The sequence below is a fragment of the Heterocephalus glaber genome, unplaced genomic scaffold, assembly GCF_053883595.1.
Source record: "Heterocephalus glaber isolate CG9 unplaced genomic scaffold, H.glaber_assembly_v1.0 deba00001446, whole genome shotgun sequence".
Classification (NCBI taxonomy): domain Eukaryota; kingdom Metazoa; phylum Chordata; class Mammalia; order Rodentia; family Bathyergidae; genus Heterocephalus; species Heterocephalus glaber.
In genome coordinates this window covers 4,969,857-4,994,770 of record NW_028258298.1, presented here as the reverse complement: position 1 = coordinate 4,994,770, position 24,914 = coordinate 4,969,857, and the positions used below count along the sequence as shown (strand labels likewise).

The 24,914-nt window shown below is 43.4% G+C and overlaps 1 protein-coding gene across 1 annotated transcript; it reads right to left on the bottom strand.

Annotated features, from left to right (window-relative positions):
• Positions 1–15,157: 15,157 nt before the first annotated feature.
• Positions 15,158–15,742, bottom strand: LOC101700618 (translationally-controlled tumor protein). The gene has a single exon (XM_004862645.4). It carries the CDS (start codon positions 15,701–15,703, stop codon positions 15,185–15,187), a length of 519 nt encoding a protein of 172 aa, XP_004862702.1. The 5' UTR covers positions 15,704–15,742; the 3' UTR covers positions 15,158–15,184.
• Positions 15,743–24,914: the final 9,172 nt, after the last annotated feature.

Sequence of the window (24,914 nt, the reverse complement as noted above, 5' to 3'; positions counted from 1 at the left end):
AACTTTCAAAACAGACTTAGAGGCAGAGATGAACAAATTTGAAGAAAGAATGGGGCCATTATTAAACCCAAACTCATTACTTAGAGAAGGGCAGTGGGGATTTTTCAATCTAATAAAAAACTTACAGAAGCAAGGAGAGAAAGCCTAATTAGTTAGGGAATAATTATTCCCCAAAATTTTGAGTGTGACTAAAGTATTTTATTAAAATAGAAATTTCTGTTTCTGAGTCTAGCCAAAGAATCTGGAGAAGCCCATAGAAAATTTATAACAGGAAAGTATTTGCACAGAATGACAGATATGGTATTTTTCATCAGTGGTTGCCATGGTTGTGCATGACTGTAATCCCTGGAGTCTGGGGAGCCGAGGCAGGAAGATCACAAGTTTGAACCCAGCCTGGCCAACATAGTGACTTAGATTTTTGTTTCAAAGTAAAAACTAAAAGAGCTGGGAATGTAGCCTATTGTGAAGGTCCTGGGATCAATCCCCAGTACCACATCAAAAAGAAAACAAAAACTTGAAGGTTAACATAGCTAAATATGGAGTACCGTGGAATTATTGGTCTTTAATTCTAAAATTATATTTTTAGGCTTGTAGCACAGAATATAATCTTAAAATTCACTTAGAAGAAAGGAGTGACTAAAGTTCATAACAGCAAATTGGAAAGAAAATAAAAATATCCTAGTACTCTAGGAAGCTGAGGCAGGAGGATGGCAAGCTCAAGCCCAGCCTGGGTAACTTAGTGAGACCCTGTCTCAAAATAATAAATTAAAAAAGGGCTGGGGATGTAGCTCAGTATAAAAGTTCTGGGTTCAAACCCCAATATTGAAAAATCAAAAACCAAACAAAAAAACTATACTTTAAAGGTAAAACAAAAACTGATTTGGTCCATTCATCTGGGAGAAGGGGAGAGATAGGATTTGCCTACGGGAAGGGATTGGTAAGGCTCAAAAGGAGAGGAAGAACCGGAAGGACCAGCAGGACACCGGCCCTGCGACACCGTGATCAGCTATGGCCATGGGTACAGTTCTGTCCTCACACTGAGCAGTCACACAAGAGCCAAGCCAGGATCTCACTGCTTGAGTGACACACAGGTCTCTGGCCCCATGGGCGCTGCTACCTGACCTTCTTGTTTCCACAAGGAATGATGGGTGGCCAGTGGTACCCCGAAACTTCGCTCTTCTCTTTTCAAGCTACCCCATCTAATGTGTCTTTCCAGACAGAGTGGGTGCAGGGCCAGCAGGGTTGCAGTGGTGTGGAAAGAACAGTCCCCACTGTCTCTCCTCAGGGTGAAAAGTTGTGCAGGGCAGACGTCAGCTCCAGGACCCCCCTGAAACAAAGCCTGCAGGGGGGAGGGGCGCGTTGAGAGTCAGCAGAGCTTCCAGAGCCTCCTCCTGACAGTCCCTGTCCCTCTGTGCCTCACATTGATGACTTCCTCATGCAGCAGTGTGCAGGGACCAGTGCTCAGGAGGACCCGTGGGCTACAGATGCTCTACCTCTGATCTTCTTTTGTTCCTAACTCCGAAGTGAGCAACTCAAAACTCCTAGTGCCTGAACCCCCTGCACCACCTTCTGTTTTCCCAGAAACACAGTTCTTGCTTTTTTGTACATTTGCAGGATAAAAAATTTGAAGATTTCAATAAGAATATATTTTTAAAGGCACAATGGGGCTAGGTAGATAAAACAACCCTCCACACATCATCTGAAGAAGAAATCTAATAAGTTTTGGGGTTCATTGGGGAGCCAGCATATATTCCGTTTTATGAGAGGATTAAGTTTTTACTGAATTACATCTTTATTCGAGGTGGTACTTGTGTTTATCTACTAAAATGAGAAGTTTATCTCAGTGATTTTTGGGCTAGTAAAAGGTAAACCATGGTAAAAATCTTTTGATGAATCTCTTCTTTTAACTGTGACCTCTCAGAGCTTGAACCCTGCCTGGTGGAGGCTGCTCCCTGGAGATGAGGTTGGTGGCAGCTGCTGGCTTTGGCTCCTAGTATCCAAGTCACATGTGCTCAATGACCTTGGCAGCCAAAGGGCAGGGGATGAACAGAAGGAGTCACAGGAAAACCAGGTTCTTGTTGTGGTTGTGCCACTAATACTTGAGGCTCCCAAACCTTTCAGGATTTTAATTTTATCATCTACAAAGAACAAGGAAAAAGACTATTGGTAATTCTAACATGCTGATCTGATGTTAAACTAAGACCTCGGAACTGCCCTGGGGATGTTGTTAGAAGCGCACATTTCCTAGCATAAATCTGGGATCAACACAACTGTCACACCATCAGAAGGAGACAGGTTAAATAAGTTATGGTGCATCCAACCATATGTCCTCATTAAAACGCCTTAGATGCTGTTGATGTAGATGGATCTCTAAGGAGTATCACTGATTGAAAAAGTAAAGTACAGAGCAAATTCTTCTTGAATAAGTGAAGCCCTGTCTCTGTCTCTGTCTCTCCCTCCCTCCCTCTCTCTCTGGCATAGACTTGTTTTCAGTTTTTGTTTACTAAAGGTTATATGTGAAACTGTTAACTGTTTATTTTTGTAAAGTCTAACAGCTCCACATAAGGTGTTTTAATAACAATTCACACCCCACCTGTTCTGATGTCTTCTTTCTTTGGTAACCTTTAACATTTATCTCCTAGTGCGTTACAACAAGGAGGTGACTCAGTGCTCTGGGGGAGAGAACTGAGTGGGCAGGAAGTGGAACTGAGTGGAAATTGCACACTAGTTGAGCAGTTTTGTGGAAGTAACTTCACTTCTCTGGATCTCAGCACCCTCCACCCTTGTCTTTTAAATGGAGTTACATGACTAGCAATCATATTGGGTGGTTAGTTTGCACATAACATTTATAATCTATCCTGAGAAAAACATACAAACACACACACATGCACATGCAGAGCATGCAGTATATGCAGTAAAGAGCATATAGTAACTTTCAACAAATTCTTTAAAGATAGAAGAAACAATATTCGTCATTGACAAATTCTATGATCTGATCTGGGAGACAAATAAATTTGTCTGAACCAACTAGAGAATAATACACTGCCACATATGAATGACACTAGGTCACCCCCATTCTTATGTCATGCCCTCTAAAACATTACTCACCTGAAACTCAAGAAAACCAGACTCAACAATAAAAGTAAAGCCCAAGTCCCTTGGCTATATTTGCACTAATCTGTAAAATAAAAGGTTAGACAATGATCACTAAGTTCCTTTGCAGTGATAAAATTCTCTGATTCTACAATTTCTAAAAGTAGGTCCAAAATGAAGAACCCCCTTCCTGAAACCAGATTCTTTCCTATTCAGTAGAGTCTCCATTTCCATTTAAGGACTTTGCCAACCCCATACAATCTCTATATGCAAAGCTCCCCAAAGATTACCTCAAAAAGAGATCCCTACATTATGTCAACCCCATTCCTGCCCTGAAGGACCTTTTTTGGCTCCGCCTTGTCTGGGCAATGCTGGGGGAGAGGAGACTTCACCAGGGGCAGCCAGGTGGCAGTCTAGCCTGCCTTGTCACAAAGACCCCAGTGAGCTTAGGGACCAGCACATAACAGGGGCCCTGGGCAGGTCAGACTTGACACCTAACTTGACCCCACTGGCAACCAGAGTCTGATAAAGACGTGATTGAGCTGGGAATTCTTCCTGACAGCTTAACGGATGGCTATAATTAGGGGCCCAGCTCTGAGAGTGTGGAGAAACATAGAGTCCATTGTAGGCAAGCTAAATGCTACAAATGCCAAGGCCAAAATGTGGCATGAAAGAAGCTTGACATTTTCTAGTATGTAGGAGGAGTAAGTCTGCAGGGAAATGCATTTTCTGAGCATGACCAAGCACGCTCATTTCCTGTTCTTTCCTAAGACCCAGTGTTGTCATCCATGGTGAATGCTTGCGTGGCTTTTACCCCTGTGCCTCCATAGTCTAACACTATAAAGGTGGAGTAGGTGAGATTAACTTCCCAGGGTGGGAGGTTATATGTAGAAGATCTCAAACCATTTTTCTGACTAATAATAATGGTGGTAATGACAATAACCAAACACACGCATACATTTTAATGTTAAATTTAATCCATGTTTGTCATATTTGTTTATGCTTCATTGTCAAAATGATGATTAATGAAAGTAGCTTTAAGCCCAAGATAATTTGGAGGATTTTGTAAGATCTTTTTCTTAGAAATAAGAAGCCATAGTGTGCCAGTGATAATAAGATCCAACTTACAATGATCAAAAAAATACAATGAGTAATGGCAATAATGTTCTCATCCACAAAAGTAACAGCTCATGATTTGAACAGAAACCCAGAGAGTTAGTGAAACTCCAATTATATAGGGGTGTTAGTCTGGACTTAGAAATGCCCTTACCTGGTCATGATAGCAATGAGTTCATTTCCTAGTTAAGTTCATGAAGTAGATATCTTGAAAGAGATTCATTAATCAAATAATTTGATAATCCCAGGGTTCCAAGGGATTTTGGAGGCTCCAAAGTGCAAAGCTTGTGTTGTATCTCTAATTTTCCTACCAAGTAGTTGAACTTCGTCAGCTGGAAGGGTTCTGATGATCAGAAACTCTACCTTTTTTCATAGTCTACTGCAATTTGGGCATCCATGAATTTTCAAACATTCTCCCTAATGTTGAGCCAAAATTTGTTTTTCTCCACCTCCTACATTCTACCTCTTGGAGTCAAACAGAACACAGCTAAATTCCTGTTCTACCTGTGTCCAAGACCAGTTACATAATTTTTAGGGCCAGGGCCCAGTTTAAAGTAAAAGTGTGGAACCCTTTATTTGTGATTATCAAGAATTTCAAGATGGTGGCACCAGAACATTAAGTGAAGCATGGAGCTTTCAAAAGGCAGGGCCCTGTATGTATAATGTATGTATACACTTTATAACTCTTACAACTCTTTTAATGATCTTAGAATTTATAACTCTTTTAATGGTCTTCCCCTTGGGTTCATTCCTTTAGGTACAGACCCAGGATGTCTGCAATGTAGGTGACTTTTTGTTTTGTTTCTGAATGGCAGGACTTTGTAGAATTCAAAAAGAAAGCACACCATTTTTCCTCTACTTGGTATTAAACTTTTTTGATACCTTCCTGATGACTTCATGGAGTATTTTAGTCTTTTTCAGATATTAGTCTAGCACAGTCTTTCATCAAACTCTGAACTTTCTTTCAAACTTCGTTTACCCTTCTCTGCCAAGGCCCTTCTGGGCCTAGGAAGCCTGCAGAGATCTGCTTCTCCTCTCAGTCCTTCCACTTTTCCTCCTTTTCCTGGCTCCTCAGGGCTAGCTGGTGGTTAGAAGAGGGTGAGGGGTGGGAACAGCCTTCCTCCTTGTAGGCACAAGTGTGAGCTGGATAAGTGCTGTCTGAGCTGAAGTCCCAATGCTGCCTCTTCCTCTTCGGGCTCTTGTCTGGCTTCCTCCTTCCATGAGAACTCCTGGTTGCAGCTTTCCAGTGTGGGTAATACCTCCTTTGGCTGGAGGTTGATGGGATTCTCTTAGCCTGTGTATGTGGTGCTCCCTCTCCTCTTACTGAATTGCATTTCAAATATTTTTACCAAGCTGAAATATTGGGGTCACCATTCCACATTACCCACTTCCAGTGGTCCCTTTGACAGTTTCCAAATGGCTTCATGGCTGGTCTCTTCCTCAGGGTTCACATCTGGATCTTGAAAGACAAATATTCCTGTCCTGCCTTCGGTATAGCTCATTCCATTGCAGTTGTCCTTCCATTCTGCCAGCAGAGGCCCCCAAGCACAGTCTCTCTCCTTCAGAATTTCTCCAAATGTGAGTCAGAGACCAGTTCTAGAATGTTCCCTGGCTCCAAGGAACATATGTCAAGCTTGCTGAGAGGTCCTTTGAACCTTATCTCAGCTGGCTCGAGTAGTGGAGGATTACGAGAACACTTCCACATGCAATTGTTTTTCTTCTTTAAAATTTTTATTACTATTAGTAGATGTCTGCAGTATTAACTCCCCACAGTGAATGCAATCATGTACTGCAATTGTCTTTATGGAAAAATGTCACCATTTCTTGTACCCTCTGAATGTATTCATAGTCTTCTCTTATATCATCTGGAGGTGGGTGGTAGGCTAAAGTGAAGAATATAAATTTCTTGGTCTGGCACCTTTCTTTAAACTTGTGGGAGGTTGACAACTATTGGACCTCAATAGAAATGCAGACCAGAGAAATCTCTTTCACAGCTTGGCACACAAATAGACTGAGAACATCTGAGGATGATTATTGTTATAGACTCCAGGTACCTCCAAACCATGGGCATGTTTGGGGATAGGGCTTTTATGAAGATAATGAAGGTAAAAATTGGATCATAGGGATAATCTGGTAGAATCAATGTCCTTATCAGAAGAGATGGGACAGTGCTTGATAGCTATCTATCTTTCTGTCTCCTTCTCTCTCCATCCCTCTGTTTCATCTTCCCTCCCCACCATGTGAGGACACAGTGAGAGGTCATCTGCAAGGATGGGAACCTTCCTCAGAATTGCCTGGCACTTTAATCTTGGACAATCTTAAATTGTGAAAAACTAAATTTCTGTTTTAAAGCCACTGATCCGTGGAATTTTGTTGCTGCATCCCAAACTGACTAAGACAACTATGCTGCAGGGTTCCATGGCTCCCTTCTTAAATTTGGGCATCTTCCAGGCCTTCAGCCCTTGCCAATGGATCAGAACCTGTTTGTTCATCTCTCTGAAAGGGCTCTAGTTTGTTAAATGGTGAGGTCCCACCTTCCACAGACATCATCCTCTGCCACTCATGAAAAGGGTGTTGAGTTAACCCCCCCATCCCCGAAAACCTCTTGGTTGCAAGATATGAGATAAGTACGGTGAAGATGGGCTGGGTGCATAAACAGAGCCAGACTTACTCTTATCAACATGGCTTACATGGTTTTCATTTTTTGCTGAGATTGTAGGGTACAATTTAGACAAGTTAAATGCACATTTGATACAGTGTAAATCTGTCCAACTTTAAGGGTGGTGCTTAGATCTGAAGGTCCAATCCCAGGGTGGTCAGATGAGCACAGTGAGCTAGATTCTCAGCCCTAGGACTCCGAAGATGCAGCCCTGGGAATGCTTCCTGAAGTACACTGATGTTGGTGGTCTAAACCCACCCTGCTGCCTCATTCCTTCTCTCATTTTCCTATCTTATCCTTACTGTGTAAGTGTATATATGTATATATAAACATATGTATATGATATATATATGTATAATTTTGAATGTTGCTGTAGAACTTATACTTTTTAAAAAAATTTATTTTATTGGTACATTTTAGGTATATAATATAATGACATTCAGGATTGGAAATTTGTACCTTTACGTAATCTTTCTTGGTTCTTATTTTTTCCCCATTCCCCTGCCCTCCCTTCAACCCCTCCATCCCTCCCTATTTACAAAGACTTTGTTTCCAGTTTTTCATTTTCTCATATTAATTCCATTCCGTTCTTTCCTTTCCCCTACCCCTCCCACTTCCTCTACCCCTTTGCCCCTTTTCTTCCTATTTCACATTATCTATTATACCTTATTTACACTTTCAGTTTCTCATACTATAGAAACTATATGGTATTTACACATGTGGGTCCTATTTATTTCACTTAAGAATATCGCCTCAATGTGCATCTATTTAGCTATAAATGTCTCTAATTTTTCATTTTTTATGGCTGAGTAGTACTCCATTTTATAAAAAAACCACATTTTCTTTATCCAGTCTCCAGTTGATGGGCATTTGGGCTGTTTAAAGTTTTAGCTATTTCAAAATGTGCTGTTATGAACATGGGTGCACATATATCACTGTGATATGATTCTTTTAATTCTTCGAGGAAGATACCTGGGAGGGGAATACCTGGGTCAAACGGGACTTCCAGTCCTAGTTCTTTGAGGTATCTCCATACTGATTTCCACAGTGGTTGCACCAGTCTATACTCCCACCAACAGTGGACCAGGGTTCCTCTTTCCCCACACCCCCGCCAGCATTGGTTATTTGTTGATTTCATGATAGCCGCCATTCTTTCTGGAATGAGGTGGAATCTTAGCATTGTTTCATTTGGATCTCTCAAATGACCAGTGATGTTGAACATTTTTGATATGTTTATTTGCTGTTTCTATTTCTTTGTGTGAGAAATGTCTGTTCATTTCAGATGCCCATTTTTGGATTGGGTCTTTAAATTTGGGAGATCTGATTTTTTAAAGTTCTTTATAGATTCTAGATAGTAGACCTTTGTCTGAGGGACAGCTGGTGAAAATTTTTTCCCCCAATGTGACTCTTCATGCTGTTAGTTTCTTTTGCTGTGCAGAAGCTTTTTAGTAAGAAGAGGTCCCACTTGTTGATTGTTTGTTCACAGGCAACTGAGGTTTTGTCCATAAAAGCTTTTCCTATACCAATGTCTTCAAGAGTTCTTCCTAAACTCTCTTCCAGCTGGTTTAGTGTTTCTGTTTTAATATGTAGATCTTTAATCCATTTTGATTTTAGTTGAGTGCACGGTGAGAGATATAGGTGTAGTTTTAGTCTTTGGCAAGTTGAAACCCAATTTTTCCAGCACCATTTATTAAAGAGGCTATCTTTCCTCCAGTGAGGGTGTTTGGCTCCTTTATCAAAGATGAGATGGCTGAGTGTGTCTGGAGTTGTTTCTGCATCTTCTAATCTATTCCTCTGGTCCTCAGATCTGTTTCTTTGCCACTACCATGCTGTTTTTATCACAGTAGCTTTCTAGTATAGTTTCAAGTTGAGGGTTGTGATAACCCCAGCCATGTCTCTGTTGCCTAGAATTGCTTTTGCTATTCTGGGTCTCTTCTTGTTCCAAATGAATTTTTGGATTGCTTTTTCAAGGTCCGTGAAGTATGCTACTGGGATTTCAACTGGGATTGCATTGAATCTATACAGCAGTTTTGGAAGTACAGCCATTTTCACTATGTTGATCCTTCCTACCCAGGAGCAGGGGATGTCTGTCCATTTTCTGATATCATCTTCAATCTCTCTTTTCAGAGTGCTATAGTTTTCAGAGAAGAGGTCTTTGATTTCTTTTGTTAGGTTGATTCCTAGGTATTTCAGTTTTTTGGATGCTATTGTGAAAGGAATTGTTTGCCCTATTTGTCTCTCAGTGAGTCTGTTGTTTGTGTAGAGGAAAGCTATTGATCTTTGTGTGTTGACCTTGTATCCAGCTACTCTACTGAATTTGGTCATTAAGTCTAGAAGACTTTTGGTGGAGTTCTTGGGGTCTTCTATATAGAGTATCATGTCATCTGCAAATAATGACAATTTGACTTCTTCATTAGCTATCTTTATTCCTTTTATTTCTTTCCCTTGTCTAATTGCCATGGCTAATGTTTCCAAAACTACATTGAACAAGAGTGGTGATAGTGGACATCCTTGTCTTGTTCCTGATTTTAGTGTAAAAGATTTCAATTTTTGACCATTTAGTATGATACTGGCTGTTGCTTTTTCTTTCTTTTTTTTTTTGGTACCGGGGATTGAACTCAGGACCTTGAATTTGCCAGGCAGGTGCCAGAATGACTCAGCTAAATCCCCGGCCCTAGCTGTTGCTTTTTCATAGATGCCTTTTATCAGATTGAGGTAGATACTATCTATTCGAATTTTTTGTAGGGTTTTTTTTTTAATCATAAATGCATGTTGAATTTTGTCAAATGCTTTTTCTGCATCTATGGAGATAATCATATGGTTTTTGTCCTTGGCTCTATTGATATAGTGTATTACATTGATTGATTTACATATGTTGAACCATCCTTGCATCCCTGGGATGAATCCCACTTGGTCAGGGTGTATGATCTTCTTGATGATCTTCTGCATTCTATTTACCAGTATCTTATTAAGGATTTTTGCATCTATGTTCATTAGTGAGATTGGCCTATAGTTCTCTTTTTCAGTTGGGTCTTTCTCTGCTTTGGGAATCAAGGTGATACTTGCCTCCAGGAATGAAATCAGGAGTATTGCTTTCCTTTCAATTTCCTTGAAGAGTTTAAACAGTAGTGGCAGCAGTTCCTCTCTAAATGTCTTGTAGAATTCAGCAGTGAAGCCATCAGGACCCAGGCTTTTCTTAGTGGATAAGTTTTTACTTACGTTTTCAATTTCATTGATTGATATTGGGTTGTTTAGAATTTTTAGGTCTTCTTCGTTCAACTTGGGTAATTCATATGTATCTAGGAATCTGTCCATTTCTTCTGTGTTTTCCATCTTATTTGCATATAGGTTCTTGAAGTAGGTATTGATGATCCTCTGGATTTCTGCTGGGTCCATTGTAATTTCATCATTTTCATTCCTAATTGCATGGATTTGGGCCTTTCCTGTCCTTTTTCTGACAGGGTTGGCTAAGGGTTTGTCAATTTCGTTGATTCTTTCAAAGAACCAACTCTTGCCTTCATTGAGTTTTGGTATCATTCTCTTAGTCTCCATTGCATTGATTTCTTCTCTGATCGTTATAATTTCCCGCCTTGTATGAGCTTTGGGGTTGTCCTGCTCTTCTTTTTCTAGAAGCTTGAGGTTCAGCATCAGGTTGTTTAATTGGAATCCCTCTGTTTTCCTAATATGAGTACTCACTGCTGGGAATTTCCCTCATAAGACTGCTTTCATTGTGTCCCCTAGATTCCTATAATGTTGTATTGACATTGTCATTCAATTGAAGGAACTGTCTGATTTATTCTTTAATTTCCTCTGTGACCCATTGGTTATTCAGAAGTGTGCTGTTCAATTTCCATGTGTTTATGAAAGTTCTGCTGTTTCTTTTGCCATTGATCTCCAATTTCATCGCACTATTGTCTGATAATATACAGGGGATAACTTCAATTCCTTTGCACTTACTTAAATATGTTCTATGAGCAAGTAAGTGGTCTATTTTTGAGAATGACTCATGTGCAGCTGAAAAGAATGTGTATTCTGATTTTGTGGGGTGGAACACTCTGTAAACATCTGTTAAGTTCATTTGTTCAAGAGTTTGGTTGAGTTCTAGTATTTCATTGCTTATTTTTTGTCTAGTTGATCTATGTATTTGTGACAGTGGGGTACTGGGGTCCCCCACTACTACTGTATTAGTGTTTATATGATTTTTCATGTCTGTTAGTATTTGTTTTATATAGTTGGGCACACTAGTGTTCGGTGCATAGAAATTTATGATTGTCATCTCTTCCTGTTGGATTGTTCCCTTTACAATGATGTAGTGTCCTTCTTTGTCTCTCTTAATCAGTGTTGTTTGAAATCCACTTTATCTGCAAAGAGGATACCTACTCCTGCTTTTTTTCAGGCTTCTGTCACATGGAGTATTGTTTTCCACCCTTTAACTTTCAGTCTATGAGTTTCTTTTTGAATTAAGTGTGTTTCTTGTATGCAGCATATTGTTAGATCTTATTTCTTGACCCATTCTGCTAGTCCATTTCTTTTGATTGGTGAGTTGAGACCATTAACATTGATGGTTATAACTGATACGTATTGAGTTATCATTGTCATGACTTTTTCTTTTTGTTGTATTCTCCAACTTTACATATAATTTCTTGTCATGCCCAATGGATTCATTTTGCTGGGCTTCCTGGGGTTGTGATCCTCATTGTCCTTTCCTAGGATTTTGTCTAAAATTTTTTGAGGTGCTGGTTTGGTATTCATGAAGTTCTAAGGTGCTCTTTGCCATGAAAGTGTCTCTTTTGAAAGATAGTTTTGCAGGGTGCATCAATCTGGGTTGGAGGCTGTTTTCCTTTAGGGCTTGAAATAAATCACTCCAAGCTCTTCTTGGCTTGAGTGTTTGTGTTGAGAAGTCTGCTGTGATTCTGATGGGTTTTCCTTTGTATGTGATTTGTTTCTTTTCTCTATCTGCTTGTAGAAATTTGTTCTTCTCCTGGGTTTCTGGAACCTTAAAAGTTACATGCTTATGTGTAGATTTTTTTTTGATCAAGGCTACTTGGAGTCCTATATGCCTCACTTATTTGTATGTGAAGTTCTTTTCCCTTGCTTGGCAAGTTTTCTGCCATCGCTTCTGTGAACAGCTTTTTTTATTTCATCTGGACTCTGTCCTGTTTCTTCATTGACTCCAACCAGTCTTGTGTTCTTCTTCTTTGCATCATCTCGCAGCTGCTGGATTGATTTCCCATGTTCCCTTACAATTTTGAAGCAATTTTTCTTTTCCTGGTCACTGATTGCAATCTTATCTTCTATATCTGAAATTCTGTCCTCATGTTGGCTCATTCTGCTGTGTAGACTTTCAATGGAGCTTTTGATCTCCTGGAAATCTGTTTGCATCTATTTTATGGATTCCATTTGTTTCCTATGTTGGGATTCCATCATGTTCCTCAGCTCCTCTATTTGTTTATCTGTGTCCTCTCTAGATTTATTAATCATGTCTTGCACTATGGGCACAATCTCTGCTGTTATGTGAGAAATTATTTCTGATTTCATTATTTCCAGATCCTCTTTTGTTGCCAGTTCAGGGAGTCCAGGTGATTGAGAATTAGAATGTTCCATCTCGTTTCCCTTTGGAGTTGCTGTAGCCAATCTGGAAGTGTGTTTTTGAGGCTTGTTTATGTGTCTTCTCATTTTGATGGGGGGGTGGGGGGGTGCTGCTGACACCTGTGTGGCCAACCTCTTCTGTGCTGGGAGGAGTGGTACCTTGGCCTGGAAGCCTCCTCCTCTGTGCTGGGCTAGAATTTATACTTTTAATGCTCATCCCCTTAGATTTATTCCTTTGTTCCAACATTTACTGAGTCAAAAGTATTTATTAATATTCATATATCTCCTCTCATAGTACTTATTTATTGTAAAGAAGAACCATTACCTTTACTGTGGAGAAAGCTGGCAGACATCAGTTTAACCAAGCCATGGTGGACATCACTGGTGGCCAGTCACGGTGACACTACATACCACCTGACATGATGCTTTAAGAACATGACCTTATTCTCCGGTGCTTTCAGTCTAACCTTGAGAAGACACCAGACAGATCCAAAGGGAGGGGTATTCTGAAATAACTTGAGCAGTCTTCTTCAAGGATGTCCAAGTCATGAAAGGCAAAGAAAGACAGAGGCCCTTTCTCCTATTGTAGTAGACTAAGGAGACAGGCAGTGTGGGATTCTGAACAAGCAGAAAGATTTTAGTGGGAAACTGATGAAAATGAAATACTGATGAAATTGAAAGTGATGAAATTGAAATGCAGATTAGCAGAGTATATTATATCAGTGATTGTATCTTTATTCCAGCAGTTTTATTGGGTCTCATAAAATGTTAACATAAAAGGAAGCTGGGAACGGATTTTTGCAATTTTTCTTTAACTATCACTATTTCAAACTAGAAGTTTTAAAAGTATATTTATTTTTTAATATCTACCTATCTATTTTTGTGATACTGGAGGGGATTGAACTCAGGGCCTTTGCTACATCCCCAGGTTTGTTGTTGTTGTTTTTCTTTGATATAAAGTTTCACTAAGTCAGTAAGTTGTCCAGGTGAGACTCAATTTTACAGTCCTCCTGCCTCACCCTCCCAGAATGCTAAGATTACAGGAATGGTCCACCACACCTGGCTAAAGACTACATTTATATGAGTGCCATTCTCTGTGCTGGGTGAACAGCAGTGAACAAGACCCAGACCCTGCCCTCAAAGCTTGTGTTCTGTTAACAGAAGGACAATTGGGGACACACAACTTATTGGATAGCTGCACACACATGATGCAACTGGCAGTGTGCAAGGATAGTATGCAGCTCAGTCCTGAGGGCCAGAGAAAGCTGATGGTTACATAGAAGCTGGATCCCAGAGACGGGGAAGGAGCTGTCCTAAGAAAGGCAGAGCTTGTGGAAGAGAGATACAGGGAACCATTCAGGCAGGGTGACAACTGTGCATAGGCAGAGTCTTCGAGAAAGCTTAAACCTTCTGTATGGTGGAGGGCGGAAAGGGTGTGTGCATGCACAAAAGTGAACTGTGCTGATCCAAGACAGGCTTCCTGCATCACTGCCAGGGAACTGGTGGTGGAAGCCATTGGTGGGCATTAGATAGAGATTTGAAGTGAGCTTTATGACTGAGTCCCAGCACTCTGGCCAAAGGATTAGAGCCAGTAGTCAATGGCTAGTGTCTGGTTTTAATCAGAGAATCAGAGTGACTGGAAGAGGCCATTGAGATTACCTAGACAAAAAGACAGTAGCCTGTAGGGGTGTACAAATCAGCAAATGATTCAAGGTCTTTGTGAATCCATTGCTCTCCTCAGAAGAAGGAAGTACTGTGAGTACTGATCAGAGTTGGTTGCCATGCTGGGCATTTTTCTCTCCTCACTCACTGGTGTGCCAATCAGAATGCCTCTTCAGAGGAATGGCTCTTCCCCTCTCATTCACAGTTGCTCAAGCTTCTCTGGAGTCCAAATCTCTCCCCATCCTGGAGAAGTAAGTGGAGGAACCAAGATGGAAGCCCAGGGCAGTGTGGTGCCACAGCTTATCATGGGTTATATGGTAGTACACCTGTCAGCAAATTGTATGTGTAAGATTTACACCCTAGAGAAAACTAATCTCTGGCTCCCATTTGAAGTCAGCCAGATGATAAGCACACAAGGAACAGGACTCTGATTGCTAGGGACCCACTCCTTGCCTGGCCCATGCTGGGCACAAAGTCATGTTGTGCACAGAGAAGGAGTCAGAACCACACTTGTACCCTTTCATTGACTCTGGGCTCCCCCAATCTTCTCCAACCTGGGCTTTCAGGTGAGTAGAGCTTTGGTCTCTTCTGCCCCTCTCGCATAGTGTTCCAGTTAGGGAATTACTAAATGATTTTTAACTATTTCTCGTTCAGATTTATAGCACAGTTATTATCTTCACACTCAGCTGTACTTCAAGTTAAACTTAGATCTAGGTTCAAAATATTTCACAAGATGGTCTTAGATTATAAACTAAAGAGACCAATAAATGAAGGAACATTCAAAACTAATCAGGTCTCAAATTATACAATGTCAGGGGTAAGTCTACATGCAATTCTTTTTTTTTTTTTTTTTTTGAGTGTAAATGCACTTTATTTTTAGACAACCTACATGACATGTTTTTTTTCCCTAAAAAACAATGCCTCTGCTCCAAATAAATCACGGTCAAAATAAATGAAGCGTTCAAGATGACATCAGTTCCATTTGTCTAAAATCCCGGTGTTGTGTGGATGACAAGCAGCAGCCAGTTATGACAAGTGATATATCCAAGGTAACTGCCAAATCCATTAACATTTTTCCATTTCTAAACCATCCTTAAAGAAAATCATAAATGGGGTCACACCATCCTCGCGGTAGTCCAGGAGAGCAACCGTGCCATCTGGATTTATGTTTGCACCAACGAAGAACTGATAGTTTTTGAAATTAGCAAGGATGTGCTTGATTTGTTCTGCAGCCCCTGTCATAAAAGGCTTTACTCTTTCTGGTCTTTGTTCTTCAAGTTTGCCTTTGATTGATTTCATATAATCTTTGATGTACTTCTTGTAGGCCTCTTCTGTGAAGCTGGTTTCCTGCAAGTGATGGTTCATGACAATATCAACACCAGTGACTACTGTGCTTTCGGTACCGTCGCCCTCCGGGCCTTCAGCGGAGGCATTTCCACCAATGAGCAAGTCATCAATGTTACCCTCTGTTCTACTGACCATCTTGCCCTCCACCTCCAGGCACAGCCCGCCCGCGATCTCCAGGATCTTGTAAATGTCGGAGAACCTCTCATCGTGGCTAATGAGGTTCCCGTAGATAATCATGGTAATGGCTGAAGGGAGACACGGCTGCGCTAGCTTAGCAGGAGCCCGGAGCTCAGAGTGAGCACAGTGCAACCAGAGCGGAGCACGGGGGGAGGGGGGAGCGGGCGGAAAAGCTACATGCAATTCTTCATGTTGCCTCACTTCTCTGCTCAGAGCCATCACAATATGTTCTTGATTCTGAATTTTGAAGCCATCTCTCTTTAAGTTCTTTTGTCTTGCCTCCTTCCACCCGCAGAGATCTCTTTCTCTCTGATCAGTTAATTTTTCCTTCCCAGCTTACTTCATTTTCCAGAACTTTCCATCGGTGACAATTCCACAGGTTCATGGTTGTCTCTCTTGATTAGAGTACCCATCATGGCTCCCATCTCTATGCCTCCCACTCACCCCAGAAGAGAACACACTTCTAACAGAACAATTTAAGTCCAAGTTAGGGAAACCATTTAGTTCCCAGAGCCTGTGATGGACTCATTTACAGGTGACTTGGGCTCTACCAAGCACAGTAACAATTTCTTATTAAGTCTTTGTGAAAAGGTGGGACACAGCCCTCTCTCAATCTCAATGATATCAAAGCCTCTGCTTGAGTTCTTTTGGGACCAAACCACTTCTAAAGAGAAGACCTCTTCAAAAATTTAGTCCTCATAACGGAGGTATTTATCATCCAGAAATACAGCTATTCTTGTGTTTCCTCGTACTTTGGGCTATTTGAGCAAAAGTTTGATGCTGGATTGTTACGAATTGTTAGGTCAGTCACCTGGAGGAATAGCAACAACAAAAGATGTTATACAACAGTCTGAGAAGGCCCAAGGAAAGATGTCTGTTTTCACCCAAAGGAGATTTTTTAGGGTGAAATCCCTAGGCACCATATTAGCAGTAGGTAAAATCTTTTGTGTGGGAGTCCCTTGCCCTCCAAGCATTCTTATTTTGTTTATGTCCAAAACGTGACATAGAACTTCCAAATTTTCTATCATGTCTATGTGGATTGGAAGATCTTGAGTGATTTTTGATATTTAGAGGTGAACAAAACAATTGTTTTCAGCAATTTCCTTTGTTCCTGTATTTATCTATATAATCCACAAAGTTTTTTTACTTATGTATTAGATATTAAAACATAAGTAAGATATGATTAATGCCCTCAAGGATTTTGTACCTGTCTTAGTCACTTTCTCATTGTTGGGGCAAAATACCTGACACCCACAACTCAGAGGAGAAATGTTTACCTTGGCTCACAGTTTCAGAAGTGTCATTCTATGGTTGGCTGGCTCAAATGCAAAAACATCATGGTGGAAGTGTCTGAGTTGGAGGAAAGCTACTCATATCACGATGGCCAAGAAACAGAAAGAGAAAGGAGAAGGTAAGTGTGGAGATATACCCTTCCAGGTCACACCCCAGGGCCCCACCTCTAACTGGCCCCTTTCCCTCAGCACACTCAGCCACTGAACTCATTAGTAGATGAGTCCACTGATAAGCACAGCGGCCCATGATCCAATCACTTTCCAAAAGCCCTCCCTCTAAGTGCATGAGCATTTGGGGGAATATTCTAGACCTAAGCCATAACAATACCCTGTTAGAGAGAAGCACATTTTAATGGTAAAGAAACCATTGCGATGCAGCCATTAAGTGCAGTTGTTTAGTTATGTACAAGGTGCCACAGGACCCAGAGACAGGAACATGTTCTGTCTGAGGGATCATGAATGCGTCTCAGAGGAGACTGTTAGAAGCAGACTTTGACTTTTTTGCCAGGAAGGGAAAGATGAAGCAGGGAGGAGGGCATTTCAAGCAGAGGTGGGGTAACCAGCCATCCTGATCTGCCAGAAACTGAGGGCTTTCAGGGAATCCAAGACCTTCGCTGCTAGAACAAGAAAGTCCCAAGCAAACCTGGACAGTAAGTCACCCTAAAGAGAGAAATCCATGCGAAGCATGAGAATGGTTTGACCTTTGCCATTTTTATAATAATGATCTGTTTTATGTAGTAGTATTCTTTTTCTCTTTAGAGTACCTTTATTTTCCTGGTCCAGCAATAGGTTTGCTTATTATGAACTATTTATAGTGAGAACTTCAAGATCTGCTTTCTGTAACAAGTTACACCTTTTTTGTTCCTCTAAACAAATGCAATGTTTTGACAAGTTCTCAGAAGGTATAAAGAACTGAGATGTGTTATTACCTTTGCCTCCTTACCTCTTCCTTCTCTTTCTGGGCCCCCTCTCTCTTCTGATTTCCTCCTCCCTCCCAGTCTCTGTCTCTTTCTTTGGCACCAAGTACCTGCCAACATTCTCTGAGGAAACACCAGAAGAGCCAATCTGATCCAGAGAACTGTTTCTGGATTCTGGAAGCAGGGATGCAGCCAGGCCTTAGCAAGTTCATTCAGCAACTCCAGAGAGAATATCTAACAGCACAGTGATAACAATGATACTATCTTGCTGTCTTCAGAAGCACTCCAAGGGCATCACCCACATTAGCTAATTTGGTGTAGCAAGGAGATGCAATTATATCCCGCCTGGAAGATTATTTTCAAAAGTCATCAGGCCACAAGAATTTCGTTTGGGTATAGTACTTACATTTTTTTTTCAGGGTCTGATTCTCCATCCCTTCCACTAAATGAATCTCAATGCTGGTGGAAATACACTTATACTCACCCTCTTCTAAAAGCTATATGTATAAGCACCGAAACTGAGGGTCTCCTCCTTCCAACCCCCCATCTTCACATTTACAAAACTACATCTGTATGTGGCATTTTCAGATGCATTTCCCTTCTCTAGACCTGTCAAACAACTACATGAACAAGTACAGTTTTGGGAGGTTGAGGAATGGAACAGCACAGAGGTGTAGAGTTGGGTCAGGTGATCCAGCAGTTGGTAGTGGAGCTGGGGTCTGGCCATGGGTCTTCTGACATGAGGCCATTGCTTAGTAAGGCACACAGCTACCTGTAACCTCAGCAGTGATGACCGTCCCTGTAGGAGAGAGCAGGGACAGCCTGCTGGTCCTTGGAAATGGGGGCTGTGAGTGTTGGGTTCACGAGATGCCCTCAGAGCAGGACCCAGTAAGGAGCTGGCTTCACAGCTGTGTGCTTCCAGATGGGTGAGTGTGCAGGAAGAGCAAACCAAAGGCCAAGGAGTCCACCCTTGCAACAAACAAAAGCATGAACTGTCTGCTTGTCAGTGTTGTGAACAATAGATCCCTCTTGATATCACAGCCGGATGACACTTCCCCACAGTCCCATAGTCCTACGAGCTCCCCTGGAGCCGAGAGCCCAAAGCCATGGCACCCTTACTAAGCATCTCTTTTCCAGGAAGAAGCTAGCAATTCCCATTTGTCTTAGTCACCTCCCTCATTGCTGAGACACAATACCTGACACTCACAATGCAAAGGAGAAGAGATTTATTTTAGTTCACAGTTTGTAAAGGTTTTAGTCCATAGTCCACTGGCTCCAAGGCAGGATGGCATGGCAGAGGGGCAACGAAGAGGAAAGGGTGCTCACCAGGCCAGACAGGAAGCAAAGAATGTGAAGGAAGGAGCCCTGAAGGGAGACAAATCCTTCCAGGCCATGCACCCAGTGACCCGCCCTGGCCCAACCAGGCCCCACCTGCTAACAGCAAGTCAGCTGTGAATTCCCATAATGCAGTCACTGCTCAGGGGCCCCACTTTTGAGCACATGAGGCTTTGCAGGGGTGTGGGGGCACTAGATATAAACCATAACATCATTTCCTATTTTTTATTTTTACTTGGTGAGATTTAAGAGCTGGTGTAAATAGGTGAAGCTTTACAGAGTCTGTCATCAAGCACACTGGATTGTGCTCCTGGTGTCTCTGTCACTCGCAGAACCCTGGGAAAATATTTGCAAATCTCAGAGCCTCTTGCTTTATTGGCAAAATAGCACTGACTGCCTCACGGGGTGGTGGGCAGTTCAGCTGCAGTGAAACTGGGGCCGGCTCATCATCTCACTCCAGGCTGTTAGAGCAACCACTACATCCACAGCTTCCAGCTGGCTGAACATGAAGGAAAAGCACCCTGAAGGGCGTCCCATCAGCACTCTAGTGGGTGCAGCTCCACTCCTGGGTACTGACTAGAACTAGTCACATGGTGTCGCCAACCATAAGGGATAGGTCTGGTCCCCATTTGTGCCCAGTCACCCGAGTTCCTGAGCTCCAAGAACAATCACAGCCTGTTCCTACATACTGTAGCCCCCATCTGAGCCTGAGTGCAATGCCTAGGACAGGACACACCTGCCCCACCTGCTAGGTCACAGTGCCCTTTTCGGTGGCCATGTACTCAGCCACTGTCACTCCCCAGCTTCTTGTAACCCACCTAAGCCTGACTCACTAACATCCCTACCCTATCCATAAGAGACCCAACTCAATAAACTGACTCTCCTTTGGAGTTACTCCAGGAGGTCCCAACCAACACCCCCTACATTCAGCCTGGCTGTGTTCTTCACTGGGTTGTCACTATTTACCTAACAATAAGGGTCCAGGGAGTGCAATTCTCACAGTGCCAGGAAGGCAGAGAGCCACCAGTACGCCACAGTGTGCAGAGGGCTCGATGCTGACTGGCAGGCTCAGTGCTCTCACTCAGGACAGCTGCGCTTTAGTTCAGATCTGTCATGCAGAAAGCACTGAATATGTATTAGTGTGTTCGAAAGTGTTACTGGCTAACAAATAATAGGTATGCCGTATCCTCCCTCTCAGAAGTGCCTACAGATTAACAGAAGATCCTTGGCACCATAATATTAAAATTCAAGGAAGGAATGTTGACCAATAGCTCTGATGGGAGGAAGATTGGGGAGATTTCATGGAGGAGGTAGGACCCGAAATGGATTTGAACATTCTGGTACCCTGGCAGTGACAAGCACCAGGGAGGACTTTCAGTGCATGGCAGAGAGTGCCTGAGCTCTTTTCTCAATGTGTGAATTTATTTATTTATTATTTGTTGTTTGTTTATTCATTGACATTTTCATCAAATGTTTACCAAATGCTTATATATGCCAGACACTGGAGATATTATTATTGATGTGTTTCTTTATGGAGCTTGCAGTAATAGAAGGCACTAAACAAAAAGAGAGAAGAGGGCAGGGGGTTTGATTGTATAGTAGGTGATGATGAGTTGATGAATATAGCAGAAGATCAGGTGAGCATGCCCAGGCTGAAGGCGGTGCAGAAATGTTGCTATTTTATTTGGGGGAGGTCAGAAAAGCAGTTGAGTGAGCAGATTCTGTGCAGATCTAAGAGAGAAACAGTCCAGTCAAAGGGAACAAGCAAAAGCCACAGCTGTGTGGGGATGGGCACTTGGGACTATTTCAGGAAAGCAGAGGATGGTGGGTAGATAGAAACAGGAGGGTATCAGGGTATCAGGGTTTGATTTGCAGGCCTTGGGAGCTGACAGTATAGTGAAGCAACTATGATCCAAGGTGACTTTTTACTTCCCCATCTATGAATATGTAAATGTGGGGAAACCTGGTAGTTCAGGCAGTCCTTGGGATGATTAAAGGAGTGAATCCCACAGAGTACCAAGCCCAGGGCCTGGCATGCTGGGGCCCTCTTTGGCTCTGTCCCAGCATGTTGCCTCCCCTCTCTGGATTCAGCACCATCATCACCCACTGGTGAGCTTTGGAGAAATGGGCTCCAGGCTCATGACTCAAGACTTTTCAAGGGAAATCTGAAGCTAACTTGTATGCTTTCCTCTGGACCATGTGCATGTGGTTTGCTCTAGTCCCAGGAAATGCTGTTTTTCCCATGATGTTCCCCTTCCACAGTCCTCTCGCTGATATATTCAGACCGACTTCTGTGTGGAGAGCAGTCTGCAGGGAAAGAACTCTGGGGGTGCCGAGTCACAGACACCCTTGGATAACCCACCACAGATGCCAATAAAGCACCATACTGCCCTGGCCATGGCACCCTGGGAAGTAACCTCATAAATCAGTGTGTCTGGGAATCCCCTCCCAAGCCACAGTCTGAATGTCTGTGTCACCCCCAAAATCCGTATGTTGACATCCTCATCTCCAAGGTGGTGGACTAGTACTAGTGCCCCTAGGGGGAGAGTAAATCACGAGGGTGGAGCCCTTGTGAATGGGATTAGTGTCCTTATGAAAGAGGCCTGGAGGAGTTTGCCCCTTCTGCATGTGAGGCCACAGTGAGGAAAGGGGTGGTTGCCAGACATAGAGTCTTCGGCACCTTACTCTTAAACCCCTTCCAGAACTGCGAGGATGAAGCCTTCTTGTGCCGATTTTTGAGCTCACGGGACACCGTCTGTCCATCAGTGCTGATGGCCATTTGGTGCTCATACTGCATGGACAGGGGTTTCAGATGAAAACTCTGGGACTGTCCCTCTCTGCAAACAGCAGGACCCCTGTCTGTGGACTCTGCGGGTCACACGGAGCAGTGTTGTTCCCCAAACGGGTGAACATGCTAGTTCCTGGTGACGCTGGGTGGTAAAGTCCTAAGGACTAGGAGGCACAGGCTGTGTAGGGAAGAGTGTGCAGTCAGGCGAAGTGGCCCGGATTGTGCCAGTGCACCCCTCGCTGATTGGCTGAGCCCAGGAAGGCACCTAAGCTCTCCAGTTCTCATGTTTTCATTCTATAAAACATGGGTGTGAACTTCGGTTTTGATGAATAAATGCCAATACGGGGCCTTGATAAACTAGTGAATTTCTTATCTTGGGTAAGGAATGTGCACATTGACCTGACCAAGTAAATAGGTGATTGCTCTTCGAGTCCAGATCTTAACAAGTCAAGATCGTAGTGTATTTGCTGTATGTCTTGATCAGAACAGAAAGAGAAACAACAGTATGTAGGGATGACTCCAAGTAATGGCCAAAGCTGGCAGAGGGGGACATGGCTCCAGTGCCTTCCCTGGTTCTCCTTTACCCTCCAGCCAACCGACAATCTCCATGTGAGTGCAGGCTTGTGTACCCCAGAATGAGCGCGTGTGCTAGGGACAGAGGGGCAATCTGTAATGGCACCAGGCACATGCACCACAGAGCCTGCTGGGGGACATTTGCCCACAGCTTGCAGGCTTGCCACTCTGGTCCTTGTGTCCCGGACCCCTCCCCATCCACTGTGCCAGTCAGCTGCCTGGTCCCCTGCCTAGCATGCCTTTTCCAGATATTTTCCAAGGGGACTCTTCCCAGCTTCTCAGGGCTCACCTAGAACCCCCAGGCAGCCTGGACTGGGTCCTGCCTGCCCTCCCACCCTGGAAGGTGGGGCCCTTCTGGCTACTGCCTCCTTCCCTACAACTCCCTCCTCATACCTCCACTTCACATCAAGGCCTCCCTCGCTCTCAGCACCTCCTTGAGGGCGAATTCCTCTGGGGCCAGGACTCTGTCCCCTGGCGCGGTGGATCTATTTCCCACGCCCTGCGTTTGGGGTTCGGCTTCGCTGCCCAGCCTGGGTACCAACCTCGCCAGGAAGAGGCCCGGCACTTTTTGCGGGCATCACCCTCCCACCTGAGAGAGACACTCTGTTCCTGGCCTGGGTGTTCACGGCCGCTACCTTCTCCATGGCTAAAGCAACAGCGCCACCTCCTGACTTTGATCCCACCGCACATGGCCTGGCTTTGGCCATCTTGGGCGCCCTCTTGTGGATAGTTGGAAGATGAGACGCAGAAATGACTTCATTATCCCTTGGTCACCTTGATGCTCCTGAGGACCTCCCACTCTGAAGACTGAGTGATTCTGTGGGCTGTGCAGGGGAGTGGAGTCTGAAAATTGAGTCGTGTAGCAAATTAGGAGCAGAAGGTGAAAGGCATAGATGTAATGAGTTGCCAGGCACAGGTGACATGCTGTACTCCCCAGGGGCAAAATGTCCATGTTGCTCCGGGTAACAAATAGAGGAAGGAAGTGAAATAAGTTTGTGGTAACAAATAGAGGAAGCCATTGGAGAGCAAAGAATTGTGGAGAATGATGGGAAGGGACTGGAGGGGGAAGAGGAGTGGAAGGAAAGACAGGGGTTGTTATTCGACCCTCACTCCCCACCTCCAGGGCTGCAGCATTCAGAAAAGCAGACTGGCATGTGTATGCAAAGGTCTTTCCCCAGGACAGATTCCTTGGCATTGCCAGCTCCTCCCTTTTGAACCAGCTGCTCCCATTCCGCCCCCAAACACTCCCCCGGCTCCACTGTGTTATTGGCAGTCTTTAGCTGTCCCTGGCTGGGGGTCCGCCTGGGCTTTTCGGTCAGCCATGTACAAATCTCAGTATCTTGGGAATGAACGTGAGATCGACTTGAAATAAACTTCTCTGAAAGGCTTATTTTGTTTTGGGACAAGTCTCGTACCAATCTGTCCTGCCAAGAAATGACTGCTGTTAAACTGCTGCTTTTCACTGCTGTCAGACACAATCTTCCTAGGAGAGCAGGAGGCAGTTGCCCTTGGGAGCCCACTGGAGAAGAAGACTTTGGCCTGGTAGGACTTTCCTGGAATGCTCTGGAGAGTTAAACTCCACCAGCCTCTGCCACACAGGAACCTCTTGATAACTGCTGTCAGCATGGCTGAGCCACTCCTAGTGGTGCCTGAGTGAGGTCCTGTAACACATCCTAGGGCCCGGGAGGCCAGGGAGCTTAGCTTTCTGCACTTTATTGTATTTCCCTTTATTGCAAATCCAGACAGTCCTGCAGGGGGGCCTGCCTGACACACAAAGGACAGGAGAATGAAGAAATAATGTGCCAGTGGTTTTGTGCAGAGCTAAGCTACTAACAGGACCCTGGACCAAATCATGTAGATGCTCCCTTTTAGCAATGCCTCACAAAACACTCGGACATACAAAGGAGCCAATTTTATCTTGCAGGACTTATTCTCTTATTTGACCTCTAATTATAGTTAAAATAATTCTGGTAGAAAATTGATAACTCTATCTAGCCAAATGAATTGTTGCAACAAGCCATGCTCTAGGAGTCTCCTGCTAGAGAGCAACAACGGCGGTGGCTTCCCACATGTTCATTTCCATCTCTTCATCCTGTTGGGGACTCAGTTTCTAGGACCTTTAGAGTCTACGTGCTGCTTTGGTTCTTGGAGAGGAAGCTTTTACCATGCTGTGGTCCACTGCAGGATACACTGTCACGCACCGTCACCCTCACTGTGTACACAAGTGTATCCACTCATCCAACAGAGGGCAGGTGTCCATGGCATTCCTCACACTGCTCTAGGACAAGCTGGGGACACAGCAGGAACCTGGCCTTTGTGGGCATTCGTTCATTCTGACAGGGGCCACACACAATACAAAATTTAAA

What these genes read in the sequence shown, in the direction of transcription:
- LOC101700618 (XM_004862645.4), bottom strand. Translation starts at nt 15,703, where the DNA reads ATGATTATCTACGGGAACCTCATTAGCCACGATGAGAGGTTCTCCGAC.